We start from the raw sequence: 17,342 nt of genomic DNA, 5'->3' as shown, positions 1-17,342 counted from the left end.
CATCAGTCTCACTCATTGTATGGTGTGTGACAGCTAAATCGTTCCCTGCCCCAGAGACCTTAGTAATATTACTGTTGTTAGTGTCTGAAGTATTCTGTTTTTTCTCTGAAGGGGAGTTTGTAGTCTGAACCTGATCATTTGTGCTAGCCTGATTTCTAACAAGACATAATGGAACCCAAAATTTCTTGGGAGGGTCATCATTTATAGAAACATAGACATAACCCCTTCCTCTTAGGAGAAGATAGCCAGCTATCCATTTTTCATCCTCCTTGATCCAAATAGGTTTATGGGTTGCTTCTTGTCTCTGAATATCTTCTTTAAAATGTCTTTCCGCTGCAGTGTAGCTTTCCCCTTGGGGTAAGTTAAAGTAATTTAGTGTGATAAGAGTCAAAGATAGCAAATCCGTTGGTGGTAAACCTCTTTTTCTATTTTTTTGCAATTGAGTTTTTAAGGTTCTGTGAGTCCTTTCTACAATGGCCTGTCCCCTACAATTGTAAGGAATTCCTCTGAGATGTCTTATCTGCCATTCCTTACAAAAAAATTCAAAAGTTTTGCTAACATAGGCTGGCCCATTATCAGTTTTTATAGAATATGGAATACCCATCACAGAGAAACATTGTAAAAGAAAACTACAAGCAGCCTTAGATTTTTGAGAAGACATGGGAATTGCCCACATAAACCGAGAATAAGTGTCCACCACAACATGAAGATAAGGTTTCCTTGGAAATAAATCTGTTTGAGTTATATCCATTTGCCAAAGTTCGTTAGACTGTAAGCCTCTTGGGTTTGCTCCTGCTATGTGAGTCTTTTTTGTTAACGGTGCACATACGTTGCAGTTTTCTACGATTTCTCTAGCTTGCCTCCATGGAATTTGGTAATTCACATGTAAACGGCGAGCATTTGTGTGTAGGGCTGAATGTTCCTCTACAGGTGATTTAAATATAGGCATTGCTAGCAAGTCAGCAGTTTTATTTCCTTGAGCCATAGGTCCTGGAAGACCTGAGTGGGCTCTAATATGCGTGATGAAGATGGGCTCAGTTTGTTTTTGAAGAAGCTGCTGTAATTGTTTAAGTAAGTCCTGTATGATCGGGTTATTAGCATTAAGGGATGCAGTGGCTATCACATGACATAAATTTACCACATACAAAGAAGAATCAGAAACTATATTCATGGCTTCAGATACATTTTCTAATAGGTAAATTAACGTTGCTAATTCAACTTTCTGTGCAGATTTATATTTGGTATCTATGGTCATATTAATGTTGTCTCCAGTTATTCCTCCTTTTCCATTTTGGGATCCATCAATGTAAAAAACCTTGGCATTGGGAATAGGGGAATCCCGAACAATTGAAGAAATAACAAACTGAGTTTTCTTTTAAAAGTCTCAAATTTTTCCTGCTGGATAATGGGAGGATATTTCTCCTGTGAAATCTGAGGGGGCCCTTTGTAGAGATTCATTAATTGGCAATATTGACTCAATTTCCTTTTTTGGTACTGGCAAAACTATTATATCTGGGTCAAAACCTAGTAAAGATATAGATCTGAGTCTTGCCTTGATAATAATCTCTGAAATCAGTTGCAAGTAGGGGACTACTGAGCGAGGTTGTTTGTTATGTAAATACACCCATTCCAAATGTCCTGACTGTTGCATCAAGGCCCTTGTGGGGGTTTCTATAGTAGGGAAGATTAACAGTAATACCTTTTCTCCTGGGATGAATTTTGAGAGAAACGATTTTTGTAATCTGCTCAAGAAGATGTCCAATTCATTTTTGGCAGCTGTTGTTAAATTTCTCGGGCTATCTAAAGCAGGGTCACCCTCCAACGTTTTAAACAGATTAGATAACTCTGCATTTCGGATTCCTAGTGCAGGGCGGAGCCAATTTATGTCACCTAAAAGTCTCTGAAAATCATTAAGCGTTCTGAGGTTTTCTTTTTTGATAGAAAATTTTTGTGGACGTATAGACGTCCGGTCCAAAATAAAACCCAAATATTGATACGGTGGCATTATCTGTATTTTTTCTAAAGCTATTTTTAGTCCTGATGTTTGTAAACAGTCAGTAACATAAGAGTATAATTCCTGTAAATCTGTTTCGTTGTTCATTGTGAGCAAGATATCATCTGTATAATGAAATATCATGGCTTGAGGAATTTTTCACGAGCAGGGCTCAAAACCTTATCTACAAAAAACTGACACATGGTTGGGGAATTCAGCATGCCTTGGGGGAGAACAGTCCATTGGAAACGTCTGCAGGGATGGGTATTATTGAGAGAAGGAACTGAGAATGCAAAACGTTTTTTATCATCTGGGTGGATAGGAATATGGTAGAAGCAGTCTTTCAGATCAATTATAATTAGTGGCCATTCCTTTGGAATAACTACAGGTGATGGTAAACCAGTCTGCAATTTGCCCATAGGTATCATGGATAAATTTATAGCTCTAAGATCCATCAAAAGTCTCCATTTACCGGATTTCTTTTTTATAGTGAATATAGGTGAATTCCATTGAGAAAAAGATGGTTCAATATGTCCTAAACTTAGCTGTTCCTCCACTAATTCTGTCAGCACCTTTAATTTATCAGTTTTAAGGGGCCACTGACCTGTCCAAATTGGTTCATCAGATTTCCATTTTATTTTTATTGGTGCTGGTGTTTTTACGGTAGTGGCCCCCACTAAAAATTTTTGGTTTTTAAATCAAAAGAAGGTTCGGGCTCTTCTGGAGCTAATGGGATGTGGAATTGTGCTTTCCACTGTTTGTGTAGGTCACGGCCCCACAGGGATGGTGAAAATGGGCCCACGTGAGGTCTGATTATTGCTTTTTGATTTTCTGGGCCGTAAAATAGCATAGTCCTCGTACTCAACAGACAGGAACTCAGGCCTCCTATTCCTTCTAGGGAATACGGGATTTCCTGAAGAGGCCAATTTTCTGGCCATTCTTTATCAGAAATTACGGTAACCTGAGCACCCGTATCTATCATTCCATCAAAGGGTTTGCCTTCCAAGTGAAGTTTGATCATTGGGTGTTCATCTTTACATTTAGTAACCAGAGCCACGATTGGGTTTTGAGCAGCACCCGGATCTGTGCTTCCAAAACCTCCAATTCTAGTCTTATCTGAAGTCCCAAATTTGACATAAGGCACTATTACTATCTGGGCAATCGCTTCTCCTTTTTTAAAGGTCCATGTAACTGGTACAGTAATAACTACAATGATTTCTCCCATGGAATCTGAGTCAATGACACCAGTGATTACTGATATACCCTTTATGTTGAGGGAACTTCTGCCAAGAATCAAACCCATACTATCTGGGGGTGGCGGGCCTACAATGCCAGTTTCTAACATGTAAGGGCATGCTCCTGGGTAAATTGTAATGTCCTCTGGGCATAATATGTCTAATCCGGCACTCCCTGAAGTGGAGTGGATTAATTCCCTTATCGTGATGAATTTTCTTGGGCTGGGCTTGGAAGGATTATTGTCTGTGAACTTTGCCCCTGATTTGGAAGGGCCTGGGGGGAGGCCCTGTGGGCGTTTCCCTGCATCTTGTATGTGTGTTCTTGGGGAGCTGAATTTATAAGGAGACAACAATTTCTTTTGATATGTCCCTGTTTTCCACAATGGTAGCAGGCGATTTGCCTCCTGGGGACTGTGTTGAAACCTCTACTTAGGTTATTATTAATGAGGTTTCTGGATCTGCAATCTTTCGCCCAGTGGCGACCCCTTTTGCATTTTGGGCAAAGACCTGGTTTCCGGAAAGTGTTCTGTCCCCGAGGGGAGTAAGGCATTGTTCCCTTGGTAACTGGGAAGGTTTGTACTGAGTCTAAATGGGGTGGGGGTTGGGGTTCCACATAGACATTCCGGCAGGCATAAAGGTAATCATTCAGATCTGACTTTTCATTTAATGTATTCAATACTAATCTACAGGCTGAATTTGCATTATGATAGGCCAAAGATTTTACTAGGAAGTTTCTAATCTCATCTTCCACCTGTAACTTCAGAGCATCTTTAATCTTACCTACAAACTCTGCAAATGACTCATAAGGGCCTTGGGTAATTTTTAAAAAGTTTCCTCTACCAATGCTGTTAGAATCAATTTTTTCCCATGATGACAATGCAATCTCCCTGATTAAATTTAAGATTTCCTTAGGTAAAGCTGCTTGTGTCTGAATATTTGCAAATTGATTTTCTGCCATCAATAATTTATACGATAGAGTAACACCTGCCACTTGCTTTTTCATACCATCCGGACTATATAATTTAGCTTTTACGCCTTCTGAATAGTACATTTCCCATTCAGTTTGCTGTTTAGACGACAGGCATATTTCAGCAATTCTTTTAAAATCATACAAAGTCCAAGATGAGTTATGACTCCAAAGTCTTAATAACTCCACACTGTATGGCGATTTTGGCCCATTTTCTTTGCATGCTCTTTTAAACCGATCTAATTCTTCCATCTGATAGGGTACATAGTTAGAAACATTTACCCCGTCTATAGGGGATAAGGCCTGATTAGCAAAATTACTCTGAATAGAGCTCTGAGACCGAGCATGTGGTTCATCGTTTGAATCTGCTCTGCTCTGCGATTCAATTTTGTGACTAGAAGGAGGCATCCCTCGTGGAGTTAGCACTGGAGGTAGATCATTATCTGAGTCACTACTGTCAAGCAATTCACTAGAATCAGGCTTAACATTCTGAGTTGTTTTTCTTCCAGCAAAAATTTCTATATTGTTGATGGTGGGGCTGGATTCGTCAGCCTGCACTTTGGTCTGAGTTTTCGTCAGATAAATTTCCTTATTATCTATACTGGTTTTAGCCTCACCATTTCTACACTTTCTATTTCCTAAATAGAAATAACAGCAAATAACTATGCTCATAATAATAACGTTAGTCAACACAGAAATTCCACAAACTATGATGGCTAGAGACACTACACTTTTCATTTGAAATATAGACCACAACCATTCAACTGCAGTGATTGTCCTTAGATCAAAACCAATTAGTTTTAAACAAAATGGAATGATCCACTTGTATACTAGAGCACCAATGCGTAAGACTAAGGGTGGTAAAATCCACATGACTAACCACAGAAACCATTTGATGGTCAGCATAGGAAATTTCCAATGAAGTATTTCACTTACAGTTCTGAGGGTCCAGGGTTCAGGTCCCTGTCCAGGCGCCATTATGTAGCAGGTCAGCCCCTGAAGAGGTTGACTGATGGTGGGATGGAGAATGAGGCCCTTTTCTTCCAGCTCGGAGCACGCGTCTGCCACCCTGTCTAGCCCATGGTTCTGAGGTGAAACTGCGGGTAAACAGCTTGCAGACAATCAGGCTCGTGGAAATATTTGCTTTATTCGGATGGACAAAACTGAAGTCCAAAGACTCAGATTCAGTTCCAGCCAGCAAAAAGCCCCCGCCTTCCACAGACCCTTGCTCTTATACTCCAGAGTCAGGTCCCACCCAATGGTGGGATCAGATACCAACCAATGGTGAAAGCAGAATCAGGTCCTACCCTAGGGTGGGGGCAGAATGCCAGGTCACACCCTAGGGTAGGGCACAGATTAGGGTGAGCAACATAGTAATCCCCCAATGTATTTACATACACAACACCAGCTAGGGTAGAAATTAAGGCAGTTAACCAAGGGGACTGATTAAACCATCCTTCGAACCACCCTTGACGAGAGTCTCTTTCTTTCTGGCGCATGTCTAACCTTTCTCTTAGCTTTGCCATAGTCTTTTACTACTCCGGAATGGTCGGCATAAAAACAACATTCTTCTTTTAGGGCAGCACACAACCCTCCTTCTTTTAGGAACAAAATGTCTAATCTGCTCCTGTTTTGTAGGACTACTTCTAACAAGGAAGTGAGAGACTCTTCGAGTTTGGTAATGGATTGTTCTATTATACCCAAATCTGTGTCCATGGCAGCTCATAGCTCATCATAAAAATGGGGTATCTGTATGAGGGCAGTGGTTCCTGTTCCAATACCAGCTGCTACTCCTAACCCTAGAAGGACTGCCAGAGTAATAGTTACTGGCTCTCTTTTCCGGCGGTATTTTCCTTCAAACTCATTAAAAAAAGAATCACGATCATGGTACAAAAGCCAGGGAACTAACTGGACTAAAACACAAAAATCTGCAGACGTGTTAAAAACAGCGGTGGATATGCAGGGAGTAAGCCCAGTGTTGCAAGCCCACACAGTGTCTGGCAGAGGGACAAGATACTGGCCCTCATTGTTGGACTTGGGTCTGAGAGTGTGGTTACAGAGGTGTTGTTTGTTAAGGGGGACCCGGCCCAGACACAGACCCTTCCCCGAAACGGCCTCTAGAGTCAGCTTTTTGTTTTCTGCCCAAGGGCACTTGTAGGACTTCGGGTTGTATTGTAAGTTCTATTCGGAGCAATTCCCTCATAATAAGGGGGGGACACAGCATAGCACAGCCAGCACGATTGAGTAATGGTTGGGTTGGTTCGGTTGAGTACTAGGAAGGGTCCCTCAATTAGGCCTAAAAGACGTTCCTCCATTCTGGGGGGGGGGGGGGCTATAGTTGCCACCCCGTTGGCTAAAGTTATACTTTCGGTTGGGGGGGGCTGAGTGGAATCTCTCCTTAAGTTAGGTCTAGGAGTAGGGGTTCTGGGCCATAACAGTTGGGAGCCGGCCAGAACGAAGTTTGGTCCGACTGACCTGGTGGGAGGGCTTTGCACCTTTAACCTGAGCCAGAACGAGAACCCAGGGTCCCTTCCACCCACGTAGTATCGAAGGCCCCACTGTTTTCCTTTTAACCACCCTTCCTTCTCCCGTTTTCCTGGTTCTGTAAACGTGATGTTTAGGACGTTAAAGCCTTTGCTACTTTTAGACACCCTAACTGGAGGTGGGTTTCCAATAGGTGGTGCCAGTAGTTTCGCACCCCCATGCTTTACAGAAGAAGCTTTCTATTCCTCCACAGCCTTTCTTTTGTTTTTTTCTGGGACACACATAAAAGGGTTCTTGACCTAGCTTCCTCTGTTTAGCCAGGCTACTGCATCCCGGTAGGTCTGCTACATGTTGTCCTTGTGAGCTCACTCCTTGTATTAAGGCTCGCTTCTGATAGACCACTTTACTGTGAGGGACTGTCTCAGGTGACTTGTCAGGGATATCCCAGGCCTCTACCCCTGCGATTAAAGCACAAATGTCCGGGAGCAAGGGGGGCCACCAAGTGAACGGGGGCCTCACCTCTGAAGTACTCCATATAACTTCTGCGGTCTGAGATAAAACTTCCCAAGTCAGAGTCATAGGAGCGTGTGGATTACTGCTCCGAGCAAGTAAGGCGGTGCAAACGAAGCTTAAGAGGGTTATCGGTCTTTTCCACTCTCCACTCATCACTCTGTTCAACGGGGATTTTCTTCACGTGAGAAGCGTGAATCCAGACTGCAATTCCATCCACCTTGACAGCCGTCGGGGTGGTCAACAGTACCAGATAGGGTCCCTTCCACCTGGGTTCGAGGTTACTCGCCCGATGTCTCCTGATCAAGATTAGATCACCTATTTGAATCCCATGGGGTATTACAGGAGTTCCAGGTGCATAGGCCTTTTTGATCCGGCTCCAGATCTGGGTGCGGACAGCTTCCAGAGCCTTGAGATGAACAAACAGAGCAGAAGGTGAATGAGGATCCAGGGCGGGGTCCAATACTCCGCCTGGCCCGGCTAAAGGGGGCGGTTCCACATAGAGGATTTCAAAAGGGGAAAGTCCAAAACGCCCGGGGTGTTTCGAACCCTGAGGAGTGCAAAGGAAAGGAGGGTCACCCAGTCTTTCCCACTGGTCTCTACAGCCAATTTCGTGAGGGTCTCTTTTAGAGTTCTATTCATTCTTTCTACCTGTCCTGAGCTTTGGGGTCTATATGTACAATGTAATTTCCAATCAGTCCCCAATTGCTTGGCCAATCCCTGACTTACCTGGGCTACGAATGCAGGCCCATTGTCTGAACCAATTACCTTTGGAATTCCGAACCGGGGCAGGATTTCTTCTAAGATTTTTTTCGTCACTATTTGGGTGGTTTCGCTCTTAGTAGGAAAGGCTTCAACCCAGCCTGAAAAAGTATCTATGAAAACTAAGAGGTATTTGTTACCATATCTGCCAGGAACGACTTCTGTGAAGTCTACCTCCCAATAGACTCCAGGTCTGTCTCCCCGTAGTCGCTTCCCTGATTCAAAAGATGAGCGGCTAGCATTTGTTAGGGTGCAAGCTCTGCAGGACTTGGTTATTTGTTCAGTTATAGACTGTAATTTGAGGACATGATAGCTTGAGGTTTTAATTAAGTCGCACAGTTTTCTTGCCCCTAAATGAGTCATACGGTGGATAGCTCTTACGTAGGCCTCTCCCTCTTGATGGGGTAAGATTATTTTCCCTTCCTTGGTGATGATAGTTCCATGGCTGCACAGGCCATCAGTAATTCCTTTTTCCGTTAAGCTTTTGATTTCATTCCAATCCTCTAAAGTGTACTTTAAGCCAGGGGTGTCATCCTCTGGGGGGCCTTCTTCTTTTTCTCCTTGTGGTACGTTCAGAGTAAGGGAGACTGCCCCTTGTGCGCCAACTTTGCGGTCTGGTCAGCCATTCTGTTTCCCACTGCTACTGAGTCTTTTCCTTTTTGATGCCCGGGGCAGTGGATAATAGCTACCTTTTTGGGAAAACGCACAGCTTCTAAGAGAGCCAGAATTTCTTTTTTATTCTTAACTTCTTTACCAGCAGACGTCAGGAGCCCCCTTTGTTTATAGATAGCCCCATGAAAGTGGGCGGTGGCGAATGCGTACCTACTGTCAGTGTAGATGTTTATGGCTTTTCCCTCTGCCAGCTTGAGAGCCTTTGTTAAGGCTTGGAGCTCTGCCTTCTGTGCCGAAGTTCCCTCTGGCAGACTGCTGGCCCAGATTACTTTTTTCCCGTCTACCACAGCCGCGCCGGCCCTTCTCTTTCCATTAACCATAAAACAGCTCCCATCTGTGTACCAAGTCGGTGTTCCTGGCCAGGGCAAGTCTGTCAGGTCCTTCCGAATTCCGATTTCTTCGGCCAGCAGGTCGACACACGAGTGTACTGGGGAAGATTCATTAGTTTTGGGGAGAAGGGTTGCCGGGTTGAGAGTGGCGGGAGGAGCGAAGGCGATGCGGTCGTTTAACAGGAGGCTCTGGTAATGCGTCATCCGGGCATTGGTCATCCATCGATCGGGGGGCTGCCTGATGATGCTTTCCAAGGCATGAGGGGCAATAATAGTTACATGTTGTCCCAAAGTGAGCTTGTTGGCATCTTTCACCAGGAGAGCAACTGCAGCTATAGCCTTTAGGCACAACGGCCATCCGCTCGCCACAGGGTCCAATTTCTTTGAGAGGTAGGCTATGGGTCTTTTCCATGGCCTTAGGGTTTGCGTCAATACTCCCTGAGCCACACCCGCTCATTCATCTACATATAAAGTGAATGGTTTTGTCAAGTCTGGGAGAGCTAGGGCCGGGGCTGTGAGCAGGGCAGTTTTTATCCCTTCAAAAGCTCTCTGGTGCTCTGGAGTCCAGACAAAAGTGGCTTGATCTCGAGTGAGTGGGTACAGGGGGGCGGCCAAGGTCGCTAAACCAGGTATCCAGAGCCTACAGAAACCTGCCGTCCCCAGGAATTCTCGTACCTGCCGTGGAGTTGTAGGCACTGGGATAGTGATCACTGTCCTTTTTCTTGCCTTCGTTAGCCACCTCTTTCCGTCTTTCAGTATATATCCTAGATAGGTCACTTCAGTGCGACACAGCTGCCCTTTTTTTGCTGATACCCGGTATCCCAACTCACCCAGTCCCTTGAGGAGCCTACCGGTTCCCTGCTCACATACCTCCTTAGTGGCTGCAGCTAAGAGCAAGTCGTCCACGTACTGCAAGAGCGAGACTTGAGGATTTTGAGCCCTGAAGGTGGCCAAGTCCCTGTGGAGCGCATCGTCAAATAGCGTTGGGGAGTTTTTAAATCCCTGAGGCAGTCTGATCCATGTCAGCTGGCCTGTATGTCCCCCTTCCGGGTCTCTCCATTCAAAGGCAAACAGCAATTGACTGTTAGGGTGGAGCCGGAGACAGAAGAAGGCATCTTTCAAGTCTAGCACGGTATACCACACCCAATCTGGTGGGAGGGAGCTGAGCAAGTTGTAAGGATTTGGTACAGTAGGGTGTAAGTCCTGGACCCTCCGGTTGACTTCCCTCAAGTCCTGCATTGGGTGATAATCACTGGTGCCGGGTTTCCGTACTGGTAGGAGAGGGGTGTTCCAAGGAGACTGGCAGGGCACCAAGATGCCTTGCTGCAAAAGTTTCTTAATGTGGGGTCGAATTCCTTCCTTCGCTTCCCTGCTCATGGGGTATTGCCTAACTGAGATGGGCGAGGCGCCCCCCTTGAGCTCCACCACTACTGGAGGCACTCTTTTTGCCATGCCTACTCCAGTCTGTTCGGCCCATACCTTAGGGTATTTGTCGAGCCATTCTGGGGCGACTGTTTGACTGAGCTTAGGCTTGTGGAGGCGATATTCTTCTTCCAACTGGACTGTTAAACAAGTTACAGGAGTTTCTCCCCAAGTAATTTCTGGCCCACTAGGGGTGAACTGGACCTGAGCCTTAAGTTTGGTTAACAAGTCTCTTCCTAAGAGGGGTTCAGGGCACTCGGGAATGACCAGGAAGGAGTGGGTCACTTGGCCTCTTCCAATGTCTAATTTTCTTCTAGTTGTCCAGGGGTATAATTTGCTGCCGGTAGCTCCTATCACCATAGTTCTTTTCTGTCCTAGCTGGCCCAAGGACCTGGTGAGTACTGAGTGCTCAGCACCGGTGTCCACTAGGAAATTAACAGGAGTCCCCTCTACTAAGAGCGTTACCCTAGGCTCGGGAAGGGAGCCCGAGCCCCGTCTCCCCTAGTCCTCATCCAAAGCCAGAACTTTAGGTCTTTTTGAGAGTTTCTTGGGGCTTTCTCTTGCCCAATGTCCCCTTTCTTTGTAGTGGGCACACTGATCCTTATCCAGCGGTGGTCCTTGCTTCCTTGGGGGTCTTTTTGTCCTGTCGCCCAGGTACCCTGCCTGTCCTTTCCTCTCTCTGTTAATTTTACTGTCTCCTATTACTGCGGCCAATATCCTAGTCAAGTTTCTTTCCTGTCGGCGGTCTCGCCGATTCTCCCTTTCTTCTACCTCTCTCCTCTCTTTTTCTCTCTTTTCTTCCTCTGTCTCCCTCTTGTGAAACACTTTCTCAGCCTCCTTCACTAGATCAGGTAGGGAGTAATCCTGAAGTCCGTCTAGCCTCTGTAACTTTCGTTTTATGTCTGGGGCAGATTGCCCGATAAAAGCCATTGCTACTGCTGCCTGCTGCCTTAGTGAAGTCGGATCGAAATGGGTATACCATCTATAGGCCTCCATTAAACGCTCCAGAAAGACGGAGGGCTGCTCAGTAGGACCCTGAAGAACCTCCCTTACTTTAGCCAGATTGGTGGGCTGTCTTGCGACTCCTCTGAGACCTGCTATCAGAGCCCGGCGGTAGACTGTGAGACGCTCCCTACCTTCCACGGTGTTGAAGTCCCAGTCAGGTCTGGTCAGGGGAAACCCTTCATCTATAAGATTGGGGAGGTTAGTTGGTGTCCCGTCAGCACCAGGGACATTTTTTCGGGCTTCCAAAAGGATTCTCTCTCTTTCTTCTGTTGTAAAGAGGACTTGGAAGAACTGCTGACAATCATCCCAGGTGGGTTGGTGAGAAAACATTAGGGATTCTAGAAGTCCTGTGAGGGCTGAGGGATTGTCTGAAAAGGAAGGATGGTTAGTTTTCCAATTATAGAGATTGGCTGAGGAAAAGGGCCAATATTGTAGAGGAGGGAGCCGGTCTTCCTCTGGTGGGAGGCCGATTGTCTGGAGGGGGAGGGTGATAGTTTCAGCTTCTGGGCTACGGCCTTTTCAGCTTCGAGTTCCCCCTGTCGGTCCTGGTGCTGATGAACCTGCAACAGAGGACTGTCTCATGTCGAAATGCTCTCCTGGCAGTGCTGGCTGGGCTGGCTGGGGAGGAAGCCAGGGCTGGGCATAAGGGGGAGGGAGAGGGAGATCAAGAAGGAGGTTGCTGTCTATCTCAGGATAAAGAGGTGGGGGAGCTGAGGGCCGTGGAGGGGTAGTAGCCTCTGGTTTTGGGTCTGAGACGACCGCCACTGTTGTGGGGCTGCCTCAGGGGGTTCGAGAACCCAAGGCTTGACCCATGGTGGTGGGTTTAGGACGAGGTCCAGCCAGACGAGGACATAGGGGACTTGGTCCGGGTGTCCTCCTTCAGTCTGGAAAACAACCTTCTTAACTGCAGAAATAAGGGGCAGGTTAAAAACACCTTCCGGGGGCCAGCCGACCCCAAAGGTGGGCCATTCAGATGAGCAGAAAGTCTGCCAAGGCCCCTTCCGTATTTCAACAGACAAATTGCGGGCCCTAGTCCTAACATCAGTCCAGTGGGTTAAAGTCAAAGTCAGGGGAGTCGTCACAGTCTGTCCCATTTTGGACCTGATCTCAAGAAAAACTGACACAGATACAATAATCAGAAGGAGAATAAACCAGAAAAGGCGCCGTTCATGCGTTGCCCAGAGGCACCGAAGTGAATCAGATGGCTGACCCTTTTGTCGGCGGCTTTGGCCGATGAGGAGAAGAATCTCCTCACGGCTTTTCGAATGAGGGTCCACCAGGCATCCCTGGTCCTCCCTCCTGTCCCCCGGGACGTCTCCCAGGGTGGACGGACAATGTGGATCCCTGGACACGTCTGTCCTTATCCACCAAGCCCGAAAGTATCTAGTGTCCATAACCCAACACTGCGATCGCTTGTCCCAGAAAATCAAAAGTATAGGCGAATAGCTAAAGAGATGACAGAATTTCAACAGGTTTCCAGGATGACACATAAAACATAGGAAAACAAAGTCATAACCTACCAAGATCCAGAAACCGGATTTGTTAAGAGGCAAAGTGTAGATCAAAAAGCAAGTGTCCGACAGCTATAAGGGGCTTGTGTTTTGCTTAAACCAATATGTTCTTAATCGATGCTCAGTTTTTTTCTTCTGCGGGGGACAAGCCTTTATCTGGAGAGGCTTGGCTGAGACCCCCTTATCCTTTCACAAGGTTTTCGATACTGGACCTCGCCCTCTGGCTCTTAATTGAGGTACCTGTGCCCGGGGGGTTATTTGTGAGTTGGACTTAGAATTGTCAAGGAGACAGACATACAAAGGAGGCAGTAAGGGAGGAATCAAAGAATGACTTAGAGGTACAACTTTAAATTCTTACAGAATAGTTCTTAACTTACAGGCAACATCAACAACCAGCTTCTGTAGTTGCAAACCAGTTACAAAAGTCAGCTCGGCGCAGACCAGAAAGTGAACCCGAAACCACGCCAGCAGAGATCAAACAAGACGAGACTAACCGGGCAAACAAAAAACACGGATGCTCACCTCCAAGTGGGTCTGGGGTCTCTGGGTGGTCGCGCCAATCCCAAACAAGCCCCCAAATGAAGGAACTCACAAAGAGAGACTCTTCCTCAAACCTCAGGAATCACGGACACCCAAGGAGACTCGGAGACCGACTTGATGCAATCACAGGAGGGTTTATTAGAGCACGAAGTCACACATCAGCATGCTGAGGCCAAACCTCATACTCCAAGCATGAGCAGAGGAGGTTTGACCCCCCTTGAAGGTTTCAATAGGGTTTATATAGAGAAACCTTAACAAGCTTAGGAGGAGGTTACAGACAGCTAGGGCCGTGGCGGGAAAGAGGTATTTGCTTATCGCTGGGAATACACATGGGGCTGTGGCATAACTAGGAGACCCGTGAAGAGGGTCTGTGAAAAGGGTCTGCTTATCTTTATGAGGCGGCTACGCCTTGTTCTGTGCGCATGTGGAGGGGTTGTAATTTTCCATCATACAATTTCCTATGAGCAAGCAGGAACAGAAGCTAAAAGCATGATTAACCTAACTGCTAAGAAATCGCTTAAACAAAAAGGAATTCCTTCCTTAAAAACAAATGAACTCTCTTAAATCATAATCAGATGGAATGCTAAAGGGAAATTTTTATTCTCACAGAGACAGATATTCTACTTCTCTCACTTATTAACATTGTCACCATAGTTGTTAATGTAATTATTTCTCTAATTGCACTCACCACTCTTGAGCCAGCCATTCCAGTCCTCATCTCTATTGTCTCTGGGCATTATTACAATAATGTCTTTTATTTTTCTTAAAACCCATAGATAAGTTAGACTATTCTGTGTCTATCCCACTTCCTCTTACTTATTTCACTCAGCATAATAAATTTCATGTACACCCTCATATAGGAAAATTTCATGACTTCATCTCTCCTGGTGACTGCACAATATTCCATTGTGTATATGTACCACAGTTTCTTTAGCCATTCATCTGTTGAAAGGGATCATGGTTGTTTCCAGAGTCTGGCTATTATAAATAGTGTTGCAGTGAATACAGGTGTGAGGAAGGGATTTTTTAAATTGGATTTTTGTATTCCTAGGTTATATTCCTAGGAATGATATAGCTGGATTATATGGAAGTTCAATTTACAGTTTTTTGAGGAATATCCATATTGCTTTCCATAAAGGCTGGACTAGATGGCATTCCCACCAGCAGTAAATAAGAGTTCCTTTCTTTTTTTTTTTTTTTTTTTGGTTTTTAGGCCACACCCGTTTGACGCTCAGGGGTTACTCCTGGCTATGTGCTTAGAAATCACCCCTGGCTTGGGGGGACCATATGGGACGCCAGGGGATCGAACCTCGGTCCTTCCTTGGCTAGCGCTTGCAAGGCAGACACCTTACCTCCAGCGCCACCTACCCAGCCCCAAGAGTTCCTTTCTCTCCACATCCCCAACAGCACTGATTGTTTTTGTTCCTTGTGATGTGTGCCAGTCTCTGTGGCATGAGATAGTACCTCATAGTTGTTTTAATTTGCATCTCCCTGATGATTAGTGATGTGGTGCAATTTTTAATGTGCTTTTTGGCCATTGTGTATTTCTTCTTTGAGGAAGTGTCTGTTCATTTATTCTCCCCATTTTTTGATGAGGTTAGATGTTTTTCCTTGTTAAGGTCTGTCAGTACCTTGCATGTTTTTGATATTAGCCCCTTATCTGATGGGTGTTGGGTGAATAGTTTCTCCCATTCTGTGAGAGACTTTTGTATACTAGGCACTATTTCCTTTGAGGTGCAGAAGCATCTCAGCATAATATATTCCCATCTGTTTATATCTGCTTCCACTTGTTTGGAGAGTGCTGTTTCATCCTTGAAAATGCCTTTAGTCTCAATGTCATGGAGTTTTACCTACGTGTTGTTCTATATACTGATATTAGGGTCTTTAGTCCATTTGCATTTCACCTTTGTGCCCGGTGTTAGATGGGGGTTTGAGTTCGCTGTTTAGCAGGTGGCTAACCAGTTGTGCTAAAACCACTGTTGAAGAGGCTTTCTTTGCTCCATTTTGTATTTATTGCCCCTTTATCAAAAATTAATTGATCGTGTGTCTGGGGAACATTCTCTGAATACTCAAGTCTATTTCACTAATTTAAGGGTCTGTCTTTATTCCAATACCATGCTGTTTCAAATGATTATAGCTTCATAATACAATTTAAAGTTGGAGAAAGTGATGCCTCCCATATTTCTTTTCCCAAGGGTTGCTCTAGATATTGGTGTGTATTTATTGTTCAAAATGAATTTCAGCAGTGTTTGAGCCACTTCTTTGAAAAGTGTCATGGGTATCCTTAGAGGAATTGCATTAAATCTGTACAATGCTTTGGGGAGTATTGCCATTTTAATAATGTCAATCCTCCCAATCTGAGCAGGGTATGTGTCTTCATTTCCTTGTGTTCTCTTTTATTTCTTGAAGCAGTGTTTTGTAGTTTTCTTTGTATAGGTCCTTCACATCTTTAGTTGACTCCAAGATATTTGAGTTTGTGTGGCACTAGTGTGAATAGGATTGTTTTTTTTTATGTTCATTATTCTCTATCATTATTGATGTATAAGAAGGCCATTGAATTTTGCGTGTTAATTTTGTAGTCTGCCACATTGCTATATGAATCTATTGTTTCTAGAAGCTTTTTGGTAGAGTCTTTAGGGTTTTCTAGATGTATTATCATGCCATCTGCAAACAGAGATTGATTTCTTTCTTTTTATCTGGATGCCCTTGATATCTTTATCTTGCCTAATAGCTATGGCAAGAACTTTTAGCACTATATTGAATAGGAGTGGTAAGAGAGAGCAGCATTGTCTTGTACCAGATTTTAGAGAAAAGAATTTTAGTTTATCTCAATGAGAATAATATTTGCCATTGGTTTGTTGTAGATGTTCTTAACTATACTGAGAAAAATTCCTTCCATTCCATCTTAATGAAAGTCTTTTTTTATATCAATAATTGGTGTTGGTGTCACAATGAAAGGTCCGGATGTCCTAATCTAGCTGCCTGATGCAGAGAAATGAAGAGACTGAGGCCCCAGCAAATGCTCCAGTAAGTCCTTTATTTCTGGCCAGTCAGGGTCAAATGTGTGCCCATAACAGGGCAGAGGCAAAAGACCTCGTGGCATTCTACGTTCCTTCTTATATAGCATAAGAAGGGGGAGGGGAAGGAAGGGGTAGTGACGACTTCCTTAAGGGCAGGACATCCACCAAGGTAATATGAGTTATTGGTGGGGGCGGTAGTGATGACTTCCTTAAGGGCAGGACATCCGCCAAGGTTGGTGGGGGCGGGTAATGACTTTCCTTTTCAACGACATGCTGCATAGATGTCTCCATTATAGGGGAAGCAAGCCCACCAGATGTGTCTATTGACTTTCCTGGTGCAGTGAGCTGATATTTTCCCCAAGAAATATTTTAGTTAGCAGGTCCGTTGGTGGATGTTAATTATACCCCCTGCATGGGTTACTGGCAATATATCTGATATTCATGACATGATAGCAACATTACAATATCTTTCTTACTATCTGCCACATTCCTTCCCTTGCAAAAATACAGGCCAAAATTATAGGCCTCAGTCTATGACTCAGGGAAATTCTCAGCACCAAAACTCTGCTAGTTTCACCCCCAGGCCAAATATATCTGCATTTCTAAAAGCACAGTGGTCAGAGTAAATGCAAACCTGCTAATTGGTAAACAAACAATTCTTATCTTTTTTGCTAGTTTCTATGGGCTAGTCCCCAAGTTGTAGCAAAACAAGTTTCTCATTCTTTGTCCTAAGAATCTCCTTTCTAAACTAGAACACCCCCTTCTCCTTATGTTTCTTCCTAGTGTTTTAGCTTGGGATTCTTTTCACCTATATTGGCTAGCTTTGATATGTATATTTTAGGACCTGCCTTTTGTCAACACAGAAATGCCTTTCATACCAGAGACTTGTATA

At 44.7% G+C, this 17,342-nt stretch overlaps 1 protein-coding gene across 1 annotated transcript; it reads right to left on the bottom strand.

The window, feature by feature from the left end:
• Positions 1 to 7,271: 7,271 nt before the first annotated feature.
• Positions 7,272 to 12,473, bottom strand: LOC126008675 (uncharacterized). Its single transcript, XM_049772913.1, is given in 4 exon segments — positions 7,272 to 7,720; positions 7,723 to 8,485; positions 8,488 to 12,144; positions 12,147 to 12,473. Coding segments are annotated over 4 exon segments (5,196 nt in total).
• Positions 12,474 to 17,342: the final 4,869 nt, after the last annotated feature.

Source organism: Suncus etruscus, chromosome 5 (assembly GCF_024139225.1).
Source record: "Suncus etruscus isolate mSunEtr1 chromosome 5, mSunEtr1.pri.cur, whole genome shotgun sequence".
In the NCBI taxonomy this organism is placed as follows: Eukaryota; Metazoa; Chordata; class Mammalia; order Eulipotyphla; family Soricidae; genus Suncus; species Suncus etruscus.
The sequence above is the reverse complement of the archived record's forward strand: the minus strand, read 5'-3'. Positions and strand labels throughout refer to the sequence as shown.